Raw genomic sequence first — 23,338 nt, 5'->3', positions numbered from 1 at the left:
GCTCTAGAGGGCCGGACACCACCTAAATTTTCCCTGGCCCCCTAAAATTTTCACGGTAAGCTTGCAAATGAACTATAATACGATGATAAACTATAGTATGGTTGGATCGGCCCCCCTAACTTCAGACGTCCCCCCCCCTTCTATAATTTGGGCTGCCTACCGGCCTGATGTGCTCTATCAATCTGCAAAATTCCTTCTATCCACGCTTGCAGTGAATGTATGGAGGATTAATGACAGTACATCTCCACAAAGTATCGTTACATCTCCACTTATTTCAAGTTCCATTATCATGTGGAACTGTGCTGCTTGCAATTCCGAGTTCTGCATAACGCTTTCTGGCTGACTTACAGGGTGAACACATCACTGACGCACTTAACGTTTGCAAGGGGTCGCGATGGCACAGTAGAGAGCGCTTACCTCTGGTGTGGAGTGTTTGGTTCAATACCAGCTTGCGCCAAGTCAACTTCGTGGCGGGCAAACGCCATACCTGGAGGTTTTCTTGGGGTTCTCCCGTTTCTTCCATCAATTACCTGCGACATATTTTCATTCTTGTGCTTCCGTTTATGGATCCACACACTTGCCACTAAGCGGTCCAGCAAAGTGAAGTTACTGCTATCCGCCATTGCCTAACTCGGAAATGTGATACAATGAACTCGTCAACGCACAGACTCATTTTCGTTCCTCCGAGGGCAGTCACACGGCAGTTAAGCAACAATCACGTGAGAAGCATTGTTGCCATATCAATGATCAGGATGGGAGATTCGAAACGTAAATATCTTATATGGTAATCTTATATAGTTACACGCATTTAGTACCGGGGTAAAGGAACTTTCTGGCTATCTTGTGCATGTCGAAAATGAAACTTTGAGTTGTTCATGTCATCAATATAAGATATATTGTAGACAAGATGTTTTTCTTAACAAATCGTTCACCTCCCCATCCATACACACAGAGATATAGTGATAGAGTCTATTGTGTTACGATGGTCTATTGCCTATGATCTATTAGAAACATGTAACGTAAATGGTTATTTTTTCATTAAGAAATAACTCAAATATCGCCATAAGATGAACCTCCTTTAATTTATCTTTTGTCGATAAAGAAGGATTTTATTTTATTGTATTTATTCGAGATACGAAACGTGATGTTAAGTACTACAAGCCGAATCTTAGATGATAACTTTCAAGGAATGATATATCTTCTGTTCAATTTATTTCTGTAAACAGTTTTGGATACTTTTTCAAATATCAACGAATTACTATCAGTTCAAATCAGTGATTCCTAACCTTGCTTAGCTGACATTCGTTCGTGAACCTTCATACTTTACGCTCCAAACCCCAACGCTCGTTGATTTGACTCCTAGTGTGACTCAAGTGAGCACATATTTATGAGAACATGAGCATATGTTTATATTGGAGAAATCTTGCCCTCCTTCCCACTCACCCCAATCAGCTCCAGCAAATAATGTTATGACGCTACTGCTTCAACAATAATTATTATTATGTTAATTTCCAGGAAAACATCTTCATAACATTATGTTGCAATATTATTTTTTGTGTGCTCTTATTTTAATAGAACCACAGTTATTATTCGATAGATATTATGTTTGTACTAGATATTTAATTTAATGCTTCTGTATTAGAACACTCGTAATATTTGTATGTATGGAGTGTATTTCTGTCACTACCTTGAAGCCCGAAGTTGGAAACCATTGGTTTAAGTTGTTATCCATAAGTAGGAAGCATAAAGGTCCCCGACGTTTCCTTAGAGCACGCCCGATGATATCAGAGTATAAGCAGTTTTACACAAGATACTGATTTACGTATAGGGAGACTTAAGAAACCTATAAAGAGCAAAACACATCAGGTGTAAGTTTTTCTGATATTAACTCAAAGAATCTTGAACCTTGTCCTGACCGTTTTTGTGTTATTCTTAGCAGTATCGGGCTAAAAATCCCTTGTCTTCCATGCTTTGGCGTGAAGGTTATATACTTAAGTATTGTTTCGGGGTCGGCTCTGTATTCCATGATTTTTTAAACATTTGGTTATATCTTTTTTTTTATTTTTGGTTCTCACGGGAGAAGAGGCATGCTGTATAACCTGCGTCTAGGGTTTAACTTTGCTGTGGCTGTTATTGATGGGTTTTGGGAGTGATTGATTTTCCCTCATAAATTAGTTGCTCTTTTCCTTTACACTTCTTCCAAGATGAGAAGATTCAGGTTTTAGCGAATTTCTGCTATTCGCATGTAACTGGAGTAGCTCGTGATGGCCCTGTCTGCCTTGTTCTGGTTTACTGGCAGAGGTCACGGGTGGTTTTTGCTTGTGCGCTGTCACGCGTTGTGAGCATACGGTAATATCGGTTTTAAACATATTGTATAGATGTATATCTTTGTTTTCAAAGGACAATGAAGCAGCGAGGAGCATGAGAAACAGCGCTGAGAAGCGCCGAAATGCCTTCTTTGTTGTGTTTTGCACGTGAGTTACGAACGTTTGTCTAGTTGGATTCCTAGGTACTTCGCCATGGCGGTGGTTGCAAGTACCGCTCCTCCCGGGGTGAGATTGATCTCCCTTCTCTTGTCGTTTTCTGAATTTGACACTTGCTGCTTTCAAGGCATTGCTCTTGATACGTCAATTGGCGGCCTATTTTTCTAGGAGACGGATGTGGCATTAGAGGTCCACAGTCGCATAGCGGAGGTTCGAGTGGTTGGCAAAAGCTGCTGTGTTGGCGGCAAACTTTGTAGTGGTGGTGTTGGGTGTAGTGGTTGTGTCTGCAGTATATAGTGCGTACAGAAGTAGGGAGATGCAGGAGTATTGTGAAACTCCAAGACACCATGTCCTTAGAACTGTGGTGCATTCTTTGTGTGAGACTGAATGTTCGTTCTTCCAGATAGAATTTTATTAGTCTCATAGTGTAGGAAGATATGGAGCAGAAAGTTATGGACGAGCTGTTTGCGTGAAACCTTGTCAAATACCTTTTTAGTGTCCACGAATAGTCTAATGTGTGGCCCCAGCCGTTGAATATGGCGCTGATAATCTCGGCTACTCTGATGAGCTGATGTTCCACACTGTTGCGCTCCGTGAACCCTAAACGGTTGTCCGGGATCAATTGGTGTGCGTGTGGGTGGAGGCGTCGCTGAAGTATTCTTTTGAATGTTTTGCTAATATTCGACAGAAGACTAGATGGGTAGTAGCTGGTTGGGATAGTATTGATGGTTCCGAGCTTCGGTAATGTTACTATCTTTGCATCCTTCCTAGTTTTAGGAAAGTGCCCTGTATGCATTATAGTGTTGTATAAGCGGCAAAGTATTACCAGTGTTTTGCGTAGATTACTTTGCATGCACAGCGCTATTGGTGAAATGCGGGCTAGTCCAGGCGCCTTGTCAGGATGGATCATCTTAAGAACGGCTTTTATGTCAGGTGGGGCTGTGAATGCCTCCGGTGATAACGGTTCACCAAATGGTTTAAAGACGTGCTTCGTTGAACAGCTTGGAGAATGTGGCCTTCTGACAGCGTGTTGTTCTTCTGTAGTGTTGCTTGCAGCAGTCAATGAAAGACTATGGTTTTGTGAAGATTCACTTCCATCCTACAACCCAGATTTAGCATCATATTCCATAGACGGCGCGATACGTTATGAAGGGATCCAGAGGTTTAAATCCACGTAGATCCACAAGTAGCGATGCAAGTTATTTTCAAAAAAGTTTCCGGTTTGACTACTATAACTACAAGTATGCTGACAATACTTGTGTATTTCTTTTCCTTACATCAGTTCCTTCTCTTTAATTGATCAAACCATTCTCTGTGGTTTCATTGGTTGATTTTAGAAGCATGCTTGTGCGTCATACATAAATAGAAATGACTAATCTGGACCTTCTCAATGTTGATGACGTGGCAGATAACGTCAACTGGCCAAAGCACACCGAGACGCAGTGCTGAGAGAGTAACAATAGCATTCGAAGGAAGAATCAATGGCAGGATTATGTATCTAAAAAAAACTATGAAATCTTTTAGTTTAACATCCCATGATTATGCCTTTTAGGCTAAGAGAGACTATGATTAAATCAAGTGAATGATGATGGAAAAATTGGTGAGATGAGAAAGTAGAAGGAAACGAGAGTACCTGGAGAAAATCCCTACGCACCAGAAGTACATGCTCTACCACTGATCCTCCGTGACTCCGCATCGTACGTTGAAAAAAATATACTTCAGACCAGGCCCGTAGCCAGGGGGGTCTAGGGAGGGCCGCCCCCCTAAATTTTTGCTGGCCCCCTAAAATTTTAATGGTAGGCTTACAAATAAACTATAATATGGTTGGATCGGCCCCCTAACTTCAGTCGTCCCTTTACATTTTTGGGCTAGCTACGGGCCTGCTTCAGACCACTCTCCCTTTTCCAAATCTACTCATAATTAACAGTTTGAATTTCATTCCATGCACAAAATTATTCATAAAGCAGGTGTCTTAAAGAAAAGAGAAAGAAGCGTAGAGTAACCAATTCAGATATTGAATTGGACTTGAATTATTATAACAACAGTTTTCTAGAACGTTAATAAGAGAATGGTATGTGATTGAAAATAGACACTTTCTTGCAATTTGAAATGCAATCGTTCCACCAGTATGCCTCTTTGGTTAAGGTTTGTGTAAAGGGACAAGTTTTGCTGATAGATGTCGTTACAGTATTCGAATCTCTTTTATGTATGTTTTAACTTTCACGAAAATTCACGATTTCTCTTACAAATTTCAATGAAGAGACTTCAAATTTTTAGAGAAGTAACTTCACAACCTATCGAAGGCAACAATCCGTGTCGACTTTTAATTTAGAATTTTCTTGATTGTTGAAATGGCTTGATTGTAGAAATGGATATGCAAACCTTTAACAATATAACTGTTTCAACAATGAAGAAAATTCTGAATAAAAAACTCGGCACAGATTGTTGCCTTCGATAGGTTATGAAGTTTCTTCTCTAAAAAATTGAAGTCTCTACGTTGAAATTTGTAAGAGAAATCGTGAATTTTCGTGAAAGCTAAAAAATACATAAGAGAGATACGAAGACTGTAGTGACATCTATCGGCAAACCTTGTCCCTTTACACCAACCTTAAAGGAGACGGATGGTTAATGACGATGAAAGAGTTAGTGGAATGAGAATGGGAGAAAACGCAACAACTCCGAGAAAACTCTCGGACACGATTTTGTTCACCACAAACTCAGAAGCCTTCATCAATACAAGGTTCCCTCGTACAAGAAATGATCGCTTTACCGAGACTTCCCGTGTCCAAACAGTTGATGTTTACACCTCTGCCGTGGGATACCTGGATTCAATTCCCGGTGGAAACTCATCTTGTTCAGATCCTACATTAAACTGTAGGTCCACATTTCATATAGCCTCGCTGCTGAAAGCTACGCTAAATTGAAATAAAAAAAATCATTCAAATGATCCTCCTATCTAGTCACACCTAATCATTTCCTGCTATTTGTAATAATGTAGGGAGATGGTAAAGATGAATAATTAGAATCACATATTTAATTACTTTTCATGAAACAGTTTTATTAAAATTTTAAGCTAATATTTTTCTCATTTCTAAATTAAATCGAAATAAAGCGACAAGGTATTTATCCAATATTCCTAAACTCATTGCGTGTGCGTAACGTATCTTTCGGGCACAGTAGATTAGCAATTTGATGTGGCTGGCTCCCAGACATTCTTCCCTCTATCAGAAGATCGGTAGGGCTATGCCTGGACGGATGTCCTTCCGTTGTACTTTCTACAAACAAGGCGGGAATGAATGGGAGTCAACTGCCAGGGGTGTCTATAGATAGTAGCACATTTGGTAAGAGTGAAGATAGGTTCTTCTCCACACCACATCTAAGCTTGCTTCTGTGGCGAACAACTTCCTTGATGTCTAACATACAAGAGTGAAGACCCATCTGTCTAGTCTATAGATTAAATCCTCTGGTCGATTTGCTTGGCTCCCCGGACCACCTCACTTCACACCATTCTGTCTAATATCCCTCAAGAACCATCTTCCTTCTTGTTTTTGTTCCCGTTCCCAGGTAAATGTCTTGCCGTTCATTTATACTTGTTGACATTCGATATTGAACAAGAATGATACGTCACACACGTATATAAGTTCTGGAATGTCTAAAATAGATAAATAACCTGCAGATTCATTCCCATTCAATTTATAAATGATAAAGAGAGTGATTTTACATTTTAATAAAATTCCTTCATTTCTCGTTGTACGATTACTGGATGTAATACAAGTAACGAAATTCAAATTGTTCAACTATACCATATCTTCTCAATGATAACCTCCGCCTAGGTAATTTTATTGCCAGATCAGCACCTACTAACTAGGTTCAGATAACCAGCATTACAACCAGACCTGCCTCTTGTGTATATTAAATTATTTTACAATAGGGTTTCCATGCGTTTCATTTAACCGGGATTTATCAAAAACTAGAGTAACTTATTTCTAGCATTTGAATGAAACAAGAATCAAGAATTTTAGGAATGGCCCAAGAAATGGATCAAAAGATTCCAATCTTGGCCAAAAAGTTTAGGAATGATCAAAAAATGCATAAAAATATTGTGATCTTGCCCAAAAATTACTCTTTGGAACAGGAGCTACAAAATTTTTGAACTGCCCCTAAATCGTTTTTTTTTTTTTTTTTTTTTTTTTTTTTTTTTTTTACGGAATAAGCACATCATACTGAGTAGGTAATATTTTGAATTTCGGTACAGGATAATATTAATTTCTTCAGATATAAAGCATACTATTTTTTTATTCATATATATGTAACGTTATATTTATATTTTGACTTGTTACATTTATTGTCCCACAGTTGGAATCACAAAAATTGGTAAATACGATTAAACACCTTAATAGTTACCTGTATTTGCAATATTTATTAAATGTCTTGAAAATCAAACACATTAAATGTTCAACACAACTGACTTTTATTCCTCTTATTTCATGAATGAATTATTCTGTTGCCATAGTAAAAACGAAGGGGTCTGTGTCAAATATAAAAGTAGGAGGGGGAGAAAATAGAACAAGTGAATAGTTTTCGATACCTGGGTAGTATTCTTAGTAATGACATGAAATGCAAAAGTGAAATAAAAGCAAGTATAGGAATGGCGAAAGAAGCCTTTAAAAGAAAGAAAAGTCTGTTTTGTGGGACCTTGAATAAAGAGTTGAGGAAAAGACTCATAAAATGCTTCGTGTGGAGTGTTGTACTGTATGGGGCGGAAACATGGACCTTACGTAAAGGTGACGAAAATTGACTGGAAGCCTTCGAAATGTGGGTGTGGAGAAGAATGGAAAGAATTAGTTGGGTCGAGCGTAAAACGAATGAAAGAGTGTAAGAAATGGTGGGTGAGAAAAGAACACATTTAGATATTATTAGGAAGAGGAAGAGAAACTGGTTGGGACATTGCCTAAGAAGAGATTGTATCATGAGGGACGTCCTAGAGGGTATGGTGGCGGGAAAGAGAGAGAGGGGGCGAAGGAGACTACAATTAATGGATGATATTAAAAGAGAAAGATCATACGCGAAGACGAAAAGGTTAGCGGAGGACCGTGGAGCATGGAAGCTTCTCAGCTGCGACAAGTGACCTGCCAATAAAGGCAGAATACCTATGATGATGATGATAGCAAAAACACACAAATACCTATATTCTTTTTAACAGCTGACATTACAGGATTATCTATATAAAATTAACATATATTCTACATGTCTTCTTCTTCTTCTTCTTATCCACAAATTGTGCACTTTTAAGCGTCGTTGCCCAAAATAACTACAAGAAAATGGAAATAATTTTTGATTAGATATATACAATCTCTTGTATATATTGAGTCTTTCGATGCATTTTTGAATCAGGGACCACAAAATTTTTGAACGGTCCCTAAATGGAATTTTCTTTCTTTCTTATTTTTTTTCCGGAATATGCACATCAAACTGAGTTAAGTGATAGTTTTGGTTTGGCCTACAAGACCTATAAGAAAAATTTTGCCTGAAATATATTCTATCTTTTGATCCAAAAAAGAGCTAAAGCATAAACCTACGGTTATCATTTTATGTAATATACAACACGATGGATATAACAGAAGGTCTATATTTATGTTTTTTATAGATTGAAGACAGAAAGAAATGGAGGCGGTTGGTGCCCTAAGCATCCAATAGAACGTGGCATCCGAGAGTTTCTTCAGGTAGATTTTGGTGAGGTCCATGTCGTTACCGGGATTCAAACCCAAGGTCGCTATGACAATGGAAGAGGACAAGAATATACTGAAGAATATTTACTGGAATACTCCCGGCCTGGAATTTCTGGATGGCAAGTCTACAGCCGATGGGATGGAGCTCAGGTAAGTAATGTGTCACGTAAAAGTAGTTATTAATTTCATGTGAGTTTTTATTTCACAGGAAAAAGTAGATGGCAAAATTCTAATATTTCAAAGTTCGTTATTGAAGATTTCAGTTTAATGCGGTAGTTCTCAATCTAATTCCTATCACGAGCCCCATTTTATCATATCTTCTTGCCAGCGACCCCGTTATAATTTCTGGTTTGCAGTAAGCTTCTGTGGGATTTTTAATATACCTATTACGGACATCTCAAGATACCCATCCATTTCTATAATAGTAGAATCCATTTATTGTATATATAGTGGATACAGTAACAGTAATATATTCCCTACGATGAAAGTGCTGGTTCAAGATGGATATTAAACCCTTTTATTGAAGAGGCCATCAAAGTAGATCTAAGCGCACAACTTCTTGTTCAACTAGTAGAATTATCGTGCGCCAAGTCCTTGCAACTGGTTTTCTGTAACGAAGACTTGGACAAGGTATGGCTGAAGAGGAGAGAAGAATATCTTGGTCTGGTATCTGCTGCTTGAAAAGTAATAATTTCATTTACTACATTGTACTTGTGCAAAAGTGTTTTTTCTTCCATGGTAAGCATTAAAACAAAGACTAGAAATCGCTTATCAGTTGAAAATGACTTGATAATGTGTGCCACGAAGATTGAACCGGACATTACCGCACTAGTGAAATCACACCATACTCATTTATCTCATTAGGTTTCCATTTTAATTGTATTTCAATATGGAGGTTTTGTTGCATTTGTATTTTTCTCTTATTTCAATATGCAGTTCTCATTAGTTTCATATCGTAGCTCTTTCGTTTAAATTGATTTTTAAACAACTCTGCACCTGTTGATAATGTTTAGTACACCTACTTTCTGTTATTCTTAACAGTATGTATAAAAATGAAAATATGCCTATTAGAACAAAATTCAAGATAATATTTTAAAATTTTCGGTATTAGATTTTAATTATATTTATCTATTCCGCTTATCTTCGCAACCCCCATGATATCCTTTTTGCCGACATCCTCAGGGATCGCGACTCCCCGGTTGAGAAACCCTGGGTTAATGTGTCACTAACCCAGTGTCTTTTAGGGTAAGATAGACGGGTAATTAAGGCAAATGAATGATGAAGGAATAATTAGTAGAATGAGAATGAGGGAGAACTTTGAGAAATCCCATGGATGCGAACGTTACTTACAAGTAACACCTTCAAAGTGTAACACTCCGATTATGATAAAATTTGGCAGGTACTACATGAAATAAACGAATATGTGTTTTTTTTATTTTCTGCGGAAAAACGGTTTTAGAGGCAAAAGCCCCAACCTAAAATTTTGAAAATTCTCCGCCAGAAAGGCAAAAACAAGCAGACCAAAGTGAACGAAATTGTGCACAGATATTGTAGACGTAAAATGAGGCAATTTGGGTTTCGTATTTTCCTTTAAAAAAACGGTTGGGTGGGGCACGGAGCCCTCCAAAACTTTGATCACGAAATATCAAAAGTGCTAATAACAGTATGTCAGATGTGTGTAAAGGTCATGAAGAAGTGGAACAAAACTTTGTGTAGGGGCAATAGGCAAAAAATAAACGAATATGGATTTTTTATTTTCTACGGAAAACGGTTTAGGGGGGCAAAAGCCACACCCAAAGTTTGGAATTTGACGCCCGAAAGGCCCGAAGAAGTAAACCGAAGTGAATGAAATTCTGCACAGATATTGTAGACATAAAATGAGGTACTATGGGTTTCGTATTATTCTGGAAAAATGGTTAGGCGGGACACGGTCCCCTTCAAAGCTTTCATCATGAAATATCAAAAGTTATAATAACAGTTGTTAGATGTGCGCAAAGGACTGCAACGAAACTTTGTGTAGGAACAATAAGCAAAAAATAAACGAATACGATTTTTTTTATTTTTTGCGGAAAAACGGTTTTAGGAGCCAAAAGCCTCCACACAAGATTTTAAAAATTGTTGTCCGAAAGGCAAGAAGAAGTGGACCGAAGTGAATGAAATTCTGCACAAGCATTGTAGAGTTAAGATGAGGGAATATGTGTTTCGTATTTTCCGAAGAAAAAAACTGTTTGGTGGACTGAGGCTTTGGGTGGCGGAAGGAGTGGACCGGAGCGAATGAAATTGTGTGTAGCTATTCGATATGTGAAATAAGGCCTTTCGTGATTCACAAGTGTCTCCATCCGATGTCTTCAAATTTATCAGATCAACAATAAGCACAAACTGTGTAGTGTATTTTATAGTATTTTAGGAGGCGCCTTTAACCTTTAAGATGTTTCTCCGCATAAACAAAGACAGGTGTTGATTTATTTCCAGTTTACTGTTGATGTGGTAAATTTGAAACAAATCGGATAGGGACACTTGAGAAAACGAAAGGCCTTATTTTACATATACAATATCTACACACAATTTCATTTGCTTTGCTCTCCATCCTGCACTCTCGAAGTGAGCCTAAGCCCCGACAATGTTTTTCTGCACAAATTAAAACACGTTTCGTTTAGTGTTTTGCAAATTGTCCTTATACGAAGTTTCGTTGCAATTCTTCATATCCTTTGCACTTTTGATATTTCGTAATCAACGAAGGTCCGTGCCCTACTCAACCGCTTTTATCAAGGAAAATACGAAACCCAATTACTTCATTTTACGTCTACAATATCTGTGCACAATTTCATTGTCTTCGGTGCACTTCTTCCTGCCTTTCGAGCGTCAACTCTCAAAATTTTGGGTGGGGACTTTTCCCCCCTAAAAACGTTTTTCCGCAGAAAATTAAAAAAAAACATATACGTTTATTTTTTTGCGTATTTTCACTCCAAAAAGTTTTGTTCCAATTCTTCATGTCCTTTAAGCACTTCTGATGTACTGTTATTAGCACCTTTGAAGTTTCTTGATCAGAGTTTGGAAGAGTCTGTGCCCAACCTAAAAGTTTTTTCCAGGAAAATACGAAACCCATATTACCTCATTTTCTGTCTACAATATCTGTGAACAATTTCATTCACTTCGGTGCATTTCTTCCGGCCTTTAGGGCGTCAACTATCAAAATTTTGATTGGGGTCTTTTGCCTTCTAAAACATTTTTTTTCGCAGAAAATAAAATAAAAACTATTCGTTTATTTTTGCATGATGTCGCTGCACAAAGGTTTGTTGCAATTCTTCATGTCATTTACATACATCTCACATACTGTTATTAGTACTTTTGATATTTCGTGATCAAAGTGTTGGAGGGGTCAGTGCCCCACCTAACAGTTCTTTCCAGGAAAATATAAACCCGTATTACCTCATTTTACGTCTACAATATCTGTGCGAAATTTCATTCAATTCGGTATGCTTGTTTTGTCCTTACGGGCTTCAAATTCTTAAATTTTGATTGGGGTCTTTCCCTCTAAAACCGCTTTCTTGCAGAAAATAAAAAAAACTGTATTCGTTTATTTTTTGCATGTTGTCCCTGCAGAAAGTTTTGTTGCAATTCTTCATGTCCATTACATACATCTGACATACTGTTATTAACACTTTTGATATTTGGTGATCAAAGTTTTGGAGGATCTGTGCCCCTCCTAACCGTTTTTTCGAGGAAAATACAAAACCCGTATTCCCTCATTTTACGTCTATAATATCTGTGCACAATTTTCTTCACTTCCGTCCAGTTGTTTTGTCCTTTTGGGAGTGAAATTCCAAATTTTTAGGTGGGGGTTTGCCCTCCAAAACCGTTTTTCCGCAGAAAATAAGAGCACGTATTTCTTTATTTTTTGCGTATTGTCACTCCACAAAATTTCGTGACAATTCTTCATGTCTTTTAGGAATTTCTAATATACTGTTATATCAAAGTTTTGGAGGGGTACGTGCCCTACCCAACCATTTTATCTAGGAAAATACGAAACACGTATTACCTTATTTTACGTCTGTAATATATTTGCACAATTTCATTCACTTCAGTCCACTTTTTCTTGCCTTTCGGACGTCAAATCTCAAAACTTTGGGTGGGGGCTTTTGCTCCCTAAACTCGATTTTCCGCAGAAAAAAAACCGTATTCGTTTATTTTTTGCGTATTGTCACTGCACAAAGTTTCGTGCCAATTCTTCATGTCCTTTAAGCACTTCTGATATACTGCTATTAGCACCTTTGAAGTTTCATGATCAGAGTTTGGAGGGGTCCCCACCAAAAAGTATTTTCCAGGAAAATACGAAATCCATATTACCTCATTTTATGTCTATAATATATGTGAACAATTTAATTCACTTCGGTGCATTTCTTCCGGCATTTCGGGCGATAACTATCAAAATTTTGGATAGGGTCTTTTGCCTTCTAAAACAGTTTTATCGCAGAAAATAAAAAAAAAAAAACGTGTTCGTTTATTTTTTGCATGTTGTCACTGCACAAAGTTTCGTTGCAATTTTTCATGTCTTTTACACACATCTGACATACTGTTATTAGTACTTTTGATATTTCGTGATCAAAGTTTTGGAGGGCTCCGTGCCCCACCTAACCGTTTCTTCCAGGAATATACGAAACACGTATGAATCTTGAATTGTTAGCCAAATAAATTAAGTTTCAGGTTTAGTTGAAAACAGATTACTAATCACTATTTCGAACCAGAATTATGAAGATTCGTAAAAATCAATAAATGACAAATGTTCTTTGCCGTTGGGAAAATCACTTCTATTGAGTACAGATGTCTATGTCCTTTCTTCTTTTAAATTACACAATAGTGTGAAAGTATTACGAATATTTCTAATGCAAGAAACAAAAGTTAAATTGTAATTAAAAAAGGATGCTTACAATCAGAGCCGGATTCTGGTTTGATTGGGTCCTGAGCTATTGAAGGTAATGGGGCCCTTTATGTGTCCAGACGAACGTAGGCATCTATATACAGAAATGAAGAGACTAGTGACATTTCATGAAGCAGAGTAGTAGTATGAATATTCCCCATTCTTTACACTATAAGAGTCCACACAACATGGAGCATTGTTACTATGTTTATATTTTATTTTATAGCTATATTGTTTTCCTTGTACATTGGAAATGTAAATCCAGTTTCTTCTTTAATTTTTTGGGCCCCTCAAGAGAGTGGGGTTTTAAGCTATAGCTTGTTTAGCTTATACGTAAATCCGGCGCTGATTACAAATACTTTCTATGTACAGAACAATTTACAGTAGGTACTCTAAAATGAATGTTGAAAAACTAACGTCACTAAAAATAACGTTCATTTCGGTTTTTTTTTTTTTTTTTGAAAGATTGACAGTAAAACGTACGTAATACAGAAATGTACGCACATTTGATAAATGGTGTGAAACATTAAGATTTACAAAAAAAAAAAAAAAAAAAAATCCAATTTTTATTCAGACAAACAAATAAAAAAAAAGACGTGAAGAATTAGTTATTACTAAAAATTACATTTTTCTAAAGAAATGAGTTTCATGTATAGTGTCAAGTGGCTTTAGAATAAAAGCAAAGTCAATCAACAAAGACGAACAGAAATAATGGTAAATGAAGAGAAAGAAAGTCTCCGAGTGTCTAAAGAAGCCATCCCAGCATTCGCCTAGAGGAACTGAGGGAAATTCCTGGAAAATTGCAGTGTAGTATAGAGACCTGCACGGGCCGGGCCTGGCCCGAGGCCCGAAGCCCGGGCCGGGCTTGGGCGGGCCGACTCTGTTATTTCTTTGGGCCGGGCCCGGCTTGGGCTGGCCGACACTGATTTCTCTTCAGGTCGGGCTGGGCTGGGGCCGATCAATTGCAATTCTTTAATAATTATTGAGTTTCGTTAAACGATAATTGAAATAAAGCCAAACGTTGAAGAAGTGTGTCCGTGAAAAATGTTACAAAGAATGCAATAGCTATTTACAGTTTGTGTTGCTTAGCAGCTCCACTTTCACTATAGAGGATTGCAGGCATTATGCGGTAATTTGAGCTCTGACCTTGACCTTCACTGAACTCAAAATATAACAAGAAAGAGTGGGAATGTTTTGCCTGTCGTTAAACAATATTGCCATCTTCACTTTATGCTAAAAATCAATTAAGTTAGATTTTTGTTACAAGGAATGGAGTTTTTGTTCTCTCGATGACAGGCAAAGTCCTAGGAGGCAATGGTACCATTCGGGAGGCAAGAGTCAGGTTGTAAACCAGAGTTTAGAAAAGGTTTCTGAGGTTAGGTCAAATTTAGTACTAAATTTTGAAAAAGATTGGAGCTCGAGCTAATTTTTTTAAAAAAATTATCGGGCCGGGGTCGAGCCAAAAACTTTTAAAATTTATCGGGCCCGGGCCGGGCTTGGGCCAAGAATTTTAAAAAACTTATCGGGCCGGGCCGGGCTCGGGCCGAAAATCTCCTAAACTTTTCGGGCCGGGGCTGGGCCGGGCCTAGGTACGTTCGGGCTGGATTGGGCTCGGGCCGAAAAATTCGGCCCGTGCAGGTCTCTAGTAGTATAACGGCTCCTAGTTCATAAACTTCTTGATTGTGTACTAAGAAAGCCACCGTAAGGTTATGCTCAACGTTTCCAACTCTTCGGTAAAGATTAATGAGTTTTGCATCTCAATTATTGCCCCCAACATCAGATGTAGCCATTCGCAATGCAACGTGAATTCCTCTAGAGCACCGATATTTCCTGTGGATACTCTTAGCTCTGAAAGATATTACTCTCCATTGAGTTGGCGACATACATTGCGTTTCAAAAGTCGAATTACAGTATAAGAATTCCCAGATATTTATACAGAATCAATAGTGAATATAAATAATACACTAGTTTGTATATTAGTGTATTATTGCTTTTCAAAGCACTAATGCACATTACTTTAGTTGTACTACGCTATTATTCAGAGCCCACGTTAATAATATATAAAGTAAAATATTTCAGTTTAATGTCCATGTTTATGCCTATTAAGCTAACGAAGACAATGATTAAAGCAAGTGAATGATGATGAAACAATTGGTGGAATGAAAAAGTAGGAGGAGTACCCCGAGAAAACTCACGGACACGGTGCTGTTTACCGGAAACGTAATTGGCCGGGCATGGAATCAGGAACCGCAGGCACCAGAGATAAGCGCACTGAGCCACGTGTTCATCTACGTTAATAATAGATCGTCCGTTCTTTTACACCCTTGGTTCATTGGTTAATTTGAAGTTTAATGTCCTGTTCAGCACCGCTGCTATATGAGACATTGACCTACAGCAAAACGTAGAATCTGAACTAAACGAGCTCCCAGTGGGAATCGAATCTGGGACTAAGGCACCGAAGGCAGTTACGGTAGCCATCGAACCACGAAGAAGTTGATATTTCCGGTTGTTCCATAAGGACTCAAAACACGAAAATCTAGACTGAAATTCCATGTCATAAAGTCAAGGGTGCCGATTTCTCTGTAAATTTGGAAGGAGCCCAATCAGATGCAGAAGGTATATTTATATGAGAATTTTAAGACAAATTGCATTCAAATTATGCCACATATTGTATATTCATAAATACAATAGGTGGGCCCACATGAGCTATGGGGGGCCCGGGCCCCTCCGCCCCCCAGGATCGGCACCCTTGCATAGAGTTCTCTTTTCTAAAGGAATAACCAAAGCAAGGGTCAAAAATCACTTGTAGACATTCTATACATGATGTTAATGAATAAACTGCCATAAAAGATAGTTACGTGTAATTCTGCGTACAAAAAAAAAGAAAGAAAGAAAAAGAAAAAGAAAAAAAGAAAAAGATAGTTTGTATCAACATATCAGAATTCACACATTTTCTGAACAACAGGGTGCCGAAAACGAGAGAAAATCAACTTTTGATCTATCTTAAACAAGCAATCCACATCCACGTAACGCAGGGCGTCCACGAATTCGTTACAGAAAACAATCGTGTTTTACCCAAAACTATACATGGTAAACATGTGTTATGATTGCACAAGGGATTCCCAGAGAGGATGAGGGATTCTTAAATGTGTAAAAGATTTCTCAAAACAGCCATCCTGAGTGAGATTTTCCTGGGTTTTCCCCATTCACACCAGGCAAAAGCTGGGATGTTACAAGATACGTATACAGGATATCGTTCCCTTTTCTGGATTGCGTGATCGCCGGGGAACGTTATGTCTCATACATGAGTGGCTAACATAGATATATAGATGCCGAAAGCCCAGAAATCTAATTCCTAATCCTAATGTCGTTTCTTCCCGCATTCTCATTCCACCAATTCTTCCCTCGTCACTCACTTCCCTTAAGAGTCTTTATTCCGGCGAAATTAAAATACCGCTAATTTTACAGTAATTATGTGATATCTTCAAATAGATAAAAGATAATCGAATGTGGAACAAGAGCGCCGTAGACAATATTATTTTACATGAGAAACCGTTATCACGACTCACTTATCTGCTTTCGATTTCGAGCCATTTTGAAAATCGGCATTTATTTTCGCGTTTCTAAACAGCTGAAAACGAAAAGCCACTAGGTGACTTGTGATAACGGTACCTCACGCAAAATAATATTGTCTAGGGTGCTCTTGTTCCATATTTCGATTATCTTTTATCTATTTGAAGATATCACATAATTTCTGTAAAATTACCGGTATTTTAATTTCGCAGGGATGAAGACTCTTAATCATCGCCTTCCTTCACCTAAAGAGCATAATCGCAGAACGTTAAACTGTCTCGTAAGAGATTCGCGATCGGACGAGAAAAGTATCGTCGCTTGGAAAATACGATTTATGGTCCCATGGGTAAGTCTTTATGATAAAGGGGATGAATGGTTAATTAAAGTCAAGGATTGTGTGAAATAATTGGTCAAACTAAAATATAGAAGGAAACGGTGAAACTTTGAAAAAAAAAAAAAAAAACACGGTCGCAATTTTATGCGTCAGAAACTCGCATTACTTCGTCTCGAAGCCGGGATCTCATGTGGTTCTTACTCAACGTTAAACTGTAGGTATATGTCTCAGACAGCGTCACTGCTGAAAAGGACGCTGAACTAAAACCGGGATATTCAGAAAATAAAGTATATTCTCTATTGCTATCCTAAAGTATCACTATAACACTCAGACAACTGTTGAAATTTCAGAGTACTTTGCATTACTACTAAATACTACTTTTCAACGAAAAAAGTTCGTTACTGAACTGTGTGTGTGTGTGTGTGTGTCTGTTATTTGCGATTTTTTTTTTTTTTTTTTTTTTAATTTTGAGCTCTCCATTCGATAGACCATCAAAAACTATCTGGAAGAATCTGATGGAATATTTCACATCAGTCTTACTGTTCCCGAGATATTGGCCAAAAAACTTCCGATTTCGGGAAATTTAAGGAACCATATCTCGGGAAACATAACTTATACAGAGATGATATTTTGCGAATTTTTCAATTTTGAGCATGTGTCTTCGTAAAACAACATTTCGTAGAACGTTTTAACAGAACTCTTAAACAAAACATGTGGAAAAAATTTAATACTCAAGGAAATTATAAATGGATAGATATATTATAAGAATTGTTTAATGAGTATAATAATAAAGTACATTGAACAATTGGTATAAATAAAGCCTGCAGAAATTATTAAGAAAAATCAATCCTTTTTAAGTTCGTTCTGACAATGCTCTTGGAGCATTCTCAACTGCTGTTTTCTAAGCCAGCAAGCTTTGATCTAAACATCAACATAAATTTGTTAAAGATCATAACTTGATTTAATTTTTTAATGATGTTTCATTCCTATGAATCAGTGATGGGTATATTTTTGTTCTACTGACAGTCATCACATTTTATATTACCTTTAAATGAACACTGACGTGGATAATTGAATTGTAATAACGTTCCATTATGGTAGACTTGGCTTTTTTTCTTTTTATTACTATTCACAAACGTAAAATACCGTACTGAATGTCCTCACATACCAACAAGATCACTGAAATACCACCTTTCTGGTCTCTCCACACATATATTTCATTTAACCTACGTTCCGACCCATTCATTCAATATAGTCTCTCCAACGTTGTGTGGTTTCTCTTTACATTCACTGCAATTTTCATTCTCCACTACTCAATTAGACACTAGGGAATTCGCCCCTTACCAAGTCCCCTTCCCTAGACAGAGCGCGGTTGGGGGGAATAGAAGGAACAGACCCCCTCCCTCTCTTTAGCTGCACACGCACAATCTCACTATCAGCATTATCAATCGCTCGTGGTAATTAGTAAGGGAGCTCGTCGTGATAAGAGAGCAGCCATACTACACCCTAGTGTCACAAGAGCTGTGAGTTTAGGAGGACCTTTGAAAAAATCTAAAAGATAAAAAATAAAAAGGCAAGAGGAAATGGATAATGGTCCCCTGTGAGTTTCAACAGTCCAATGAACCCCTAAACGATGTACTTGGTAAATCTAAGTCATTAAGGGCGATTCTTCTGTGCGCTCATTTTAGAAGCTACGACCATTATGTTCCTACCCGCAGAGCTATTAGATTTCCAACCAGCATGGGTTGACCGAAGAAAAGTGACTCTTAAGATCGTTCTTTTTCTTTTACCCGTGTCTCACCAGGTTCTTTCACATACCTCTACCACTTTACTCATTTTCGTTTTTTTTTCTTTTTTTAAAAAATAATAATTATTCAGCACACCCTTGCTTGCCTTCTTGTGCAAAGACTTCTTCACGTCTTAATTAAAGGACACCAAACGACGTTGTATCCCACAGTTCTTCTGTAGTGAATGAGTGTGTTCTGTGTGTGTTGAGGACGGGAGGGGGGTTATCATGTGAGTTACGCTCTTCTACACTTTGAAGAGTCCAAACATTTTCTTCCTCAAATGAATCTCGTCGTCTTTTTCTTATTCTTCGTTTCCTCACTCGTCCAAGTCTTTTAATGGAACTTCAAAATTTAATTAGTGGTACCCCTAGATCGATGATTCTCTGAACTTACTGTGTCTTTCATGAAGCTGGTTAGAGGCTTCCTTATCGAAATTAAATTTACGAAATACGTACAAAGGGATAATGTATGTCTCAATTCATGGAATGGATTTCCAATTTCAGGATATGCGGGCGTGGTGGTTTAGTGGCGAAGCGTTCATCTATGGTGCAAAGGGTCCAAGGTTTGATCCCCGGCCACATAAGTTTGTGGTAGAAAATATTGTGCTAGGGGCCGCGGTGGCTCAGTGGCAGAGCTTTCACCTCTGGTGCTTGGGGTCCCGGGTTCGATCCCAGCCCCCGCCAAGTGAACTTTGTGGTGGACAAACACCGTGTGCGTGGGTTTTCTCTCGGTTCTCCCGTTTCCTCCCAATTTCTTCATTCCACCATTTCATTCATTACTCATCATCACCGTCTCTTTTAGCCTAACTGGCATAACCGTAGGACATAAAACTCAAAGATTTCATTTCATTTTCATTTCAATATCGTGCTGGTGGATTTTCTCCCGGTTTTCTCATTTCTCCCCACAATGTGATTTTATCAAATAACTTTTATCATTCGCATACATTGATCATCCGTCTTCCGTCTTAACAGGCATAACCCTGGAACGTAGTCGTGGTGGCTCCTCTTCTTTCATATAGTAGCTACAATTCGATTCTTCAATAAGTAAGGAGCTCCTTTGTGGCTAAGCGGTTAACGTACGCGTCTATTGCGTGGGAGGTCCGGCTTTGATTCCCGACAGGATCTCATGTGATTCGGGATCCCACGTTAAATTTTCAGTACACGTCTCATATAGCCTCGCTGCTGACAGGGATTCTAATATCAAAATGAACTAACTAAACTAACTAACTAACTCTATGGCCTATGGAACCCGCCGCGTTCACAAAAGCTCTCCACTGACTTCTATCCTTAGCCAACTGGATTCACTTTCTACTTTGTACTCCTATTTCTGCGAGATCCATCTTAATATTGTCCTCCCATCTGCGCCTAGATCTTCCTAACAGTCGTTTTCCTATGGGTCTTCCAGTCAAGACTTTGAAAGAGTTTCTACTTTCTTCCATTCTAGCTACATGACCTGCCCACCTAAGCCTCCTAGACTTGACGACCCTAACAATGTTGGGTAAACCGTATAAACTATGTAGTTCCTCGTTATGAAGTTTACGCCATTCCCCATTCTCGTTCCTCTTGGGTCGGAATATTCTTCTCAGGATCCTGTTCTCAAATACTTTCAGTCTAAGTTCTTCCCTCAGAGTAAGCGACCATGTTTCCCAACCATAGAGAACAACAGGCATGATTATCGTTTTATATATTTTAAGCTTCAAATTCTTCGACAGAATTCGCGACAACAAGAGATTTTGCACCGAATAGTAACACGAATTCCCTGCTTTTAGTCGACATTTAATTTCTTCTTGTATATGATTTTCCTGTGTTAATATTGATCCTAGATATTACAAAGTATCCACTTTATCAAAAGTATTATTTAATATTTTAACGCCCCCACAATTTGCCGTATTACGGTCCCGACGCACTTCCATGTATTTAGTTTTCTCTGCATTTACTTCTAAACCCATGTCCCTGCAAGCATTAAATAAGATCTCTGCATTTATTTCTACTGTTCTCCTATCATCCCCTATTAAATTTACATCATCAGCATATGCCATCACCTGGTGAATGAAATGAAATTCAATAAGCGAGTTCCTGGCTTTGATTCATAGCAGGAAACGCTCTCGCCTTCGGTGCGAGAGGTCCCGGGTTCGATTCCCGGTGGAGTCACTAGGTAGAAAAGTGTAACACGATTTTTCAGTTCAGCCACCCTCAGTGAGGTTTTCTTGGGTTTTCCTCATTCAAAGCAGGCAAATGACGAGATGGTACCTTACTTATAGGTCCCAGGCCGCTTCCTTCCTTCCATTTCCCCGGATAGTGTGCTCGCCGAGGGACGTCATCCCTCAAAGATTGAAGGACTGAATGGCCTTAGATGGCCGAAGGCCCAGAAATCTAAAATCCCTAAATCCCTTCATAGCAGGAGAGTATTGCGCGCGTTACTATACTGAGTCAGACCCGCAGGTGAAGGATATTGGGTATGTGCTTATCTTTGGTGCAAAATGTTACATATTTTATCCAAGGCCATACGAGTTTATGATAGGGAGCAGAGGCGAATCCAAGAGGAGGGTTATAGGGGCTATAGCCCCCCTTGACGCTCAAGTGTACACTGGATAAAATGGGCTTCAATCCTGCTTTACACTGGATAAAAGTGCAAACTATGGTTTAGACCCTCCCTTGATCATATCCTGGATCCGCCACTGATAGGGAGTCCGTGGGTTTTCTCAAGGTACTCAAGTTTGCTCCCACATTCTTATTCCACAGTACACTTCACAATCATTTTCCATTTCACAAGCTTTGCTTTTGTAGACTTAAATCCAATTAAAACTACTCGCTTTGCAAAACAATACCTTTATTATTAACGTGTAACAATTTTGCCAATTGTCCACTTGGAATTCATCTAACACTATTCAGAAAGCGTTGACGACGTCCAATTTACTAACTCGGTGGAAACCAGTAACGATGTTGTATCCTATCTCCTTTCTTCAGATGGGGCGCGGTGGCTCAGTGCTAGAGCGTCCACTTCCGGTGCTTGGATTCCCTGGTTCGATCCCAGCTTGCGCCGTGTGGACTTTGTAGTGGACAAACACCGTGCACAGAGAAAAATCCTTTATCCGGACAGCGCTATATTGTACAAATATACGTTATTCTTTTGCTTACTACAAAAATCAGTACGGAACATACGTTATCCGTATGCTACATAGGCACTGCCCTTAGATGTTACATCATGCCGTTGCAGGATGTCTGACATCTAACAGTTTTCCGTATATCACATGCATATACTTACGTTACATTCCTCAGCTATATGTTATATATATCCACTTGTATGTGAGATCCTGACCGATTATATTTTTTCATATGGGAAATACGTATAAATGGAGCACTTATACGGAAAGTATTATAAAACATGCGTTTTCAGTTATACATCTTCTGTACGTTAAGTACAAAAACTACAGGAATTACGCGTGTAACCTACCTTTTTAAGTACGCCACCTACATTTTTTTCTCAGTGTGCTCGTGGGTTTTCTCGGGGTACTCACGTTTCTTCCCACTTTCTTCATTCCACCATATCATTCATTTCTCGACATCACCGCCTCCTTTAGCCTCACCGGCCTAACCATGGGGCGTAAAACTAAAGATTTTCGTTTCATTTCATTCCTTTGTTAAGATCTTAAGGTGAAGCGTCAAGTTCAAGAACGATTCCATTTCGAACTCTATTTTTGCTTTATAAAATTCCTTGTCATAGATCCACAAAGATACTGTGCTCGATCCTCCCTTCTCTTTCGTTTCCTACGTTGTGTATTAGTGTCACGATCACGGGAAAACATTTTCTAAAGTCATAGAAATACTGCATAAACTTTGAATTTTATCAAATAACAATGCAGATCTCGAACCACAATCTTTTAGTTAACACAAATGATGGATGACTGGATGAACAGTACTTCTTGTGTAAGCAATTTTACTGATGAACAAATACCACTAGTGTTCTTTAGCATGTTAACTTCTTTACACATCGACCTTCTTATAGTACAAGACTACAGGATAAATTGAAGGGCAACGTAAATCACAAATGTACTGACCATTTATATGGAGGGAACAATAGGAATTCCTTTATTTATAGTGCTTGTGTTTTTGTCCTGCAGATGGGCTACTTATACGACTGTAATCGCCTTGACTATCTTGAGATTTCGTAAATTTCAAAAAGTTACTTAACGATGCATACTTATTGCACGTAAATATATTTTTTTTAAAAATTGAGCACAATTATCAAGCACAAGACCACGGTCGGTTGTCTGATTTGTCCTATATAAAGGCAGCTACTGGTTATTTGAATAGAAGAATTTTACACCTCATGTCGGTCTTGGAGCTAAATTAATTTCGTAAACTGTTTCGCCACAATGTGGTCTGATATAATGTATAGGGTTATACAAATGGTGATCAGAAAAATGGAAACACTTGAACGAAATTACAACTTACCAGATTAATATGGTGTCGGGCCACCTTTCGCCTTCAGAACAGCCTTGATGCGACGTGTTC

At 38.4% G+C, this 23,338-nt stretch overlaps 1 protein-coding gene across 1 annotated transcript in view; it reads left to right on the top strand.

Moving 5' to 3' along the window:
• The window catches only part of LOC145689862 (discoidin domain-containing receptor 2-like), a 581,986-nt gene that overhangs the window by 271,312 nt on the left and 287,336 nt on the right, over nt 1-23,338 (top strand). Inside the window, exon 4 of the mRNA XM_081764130.1 lies at nt 8,131-8,362. Coding sequence (XP_081620256.1) covers nt 8,131-8,362 — 232 coding nt within the window. The remainder of the gene's footprint in view (nt 1-8,130; nt 8,363-23,338) is intronic.

This window comes from Thermobia domestica, chromosome 7 (assembly GCF_964235325.1).
Source record: "Thermobia domestica chromosome 7, izTheDome1.hap1.1, whole genome shotgun sequence".
Taxonomy (NCBI): Eukaryota; Metazoa; Arthropoda; class Insecta; order Zygentoma; family Lepismatidae; genus Thermobia; species Thermobia domestica.
The sequence above is the reverse complement of the archived record's forward strand: the minus strand, read 5'-3'. Positions and strand labels throughout refer to the sequence as shown.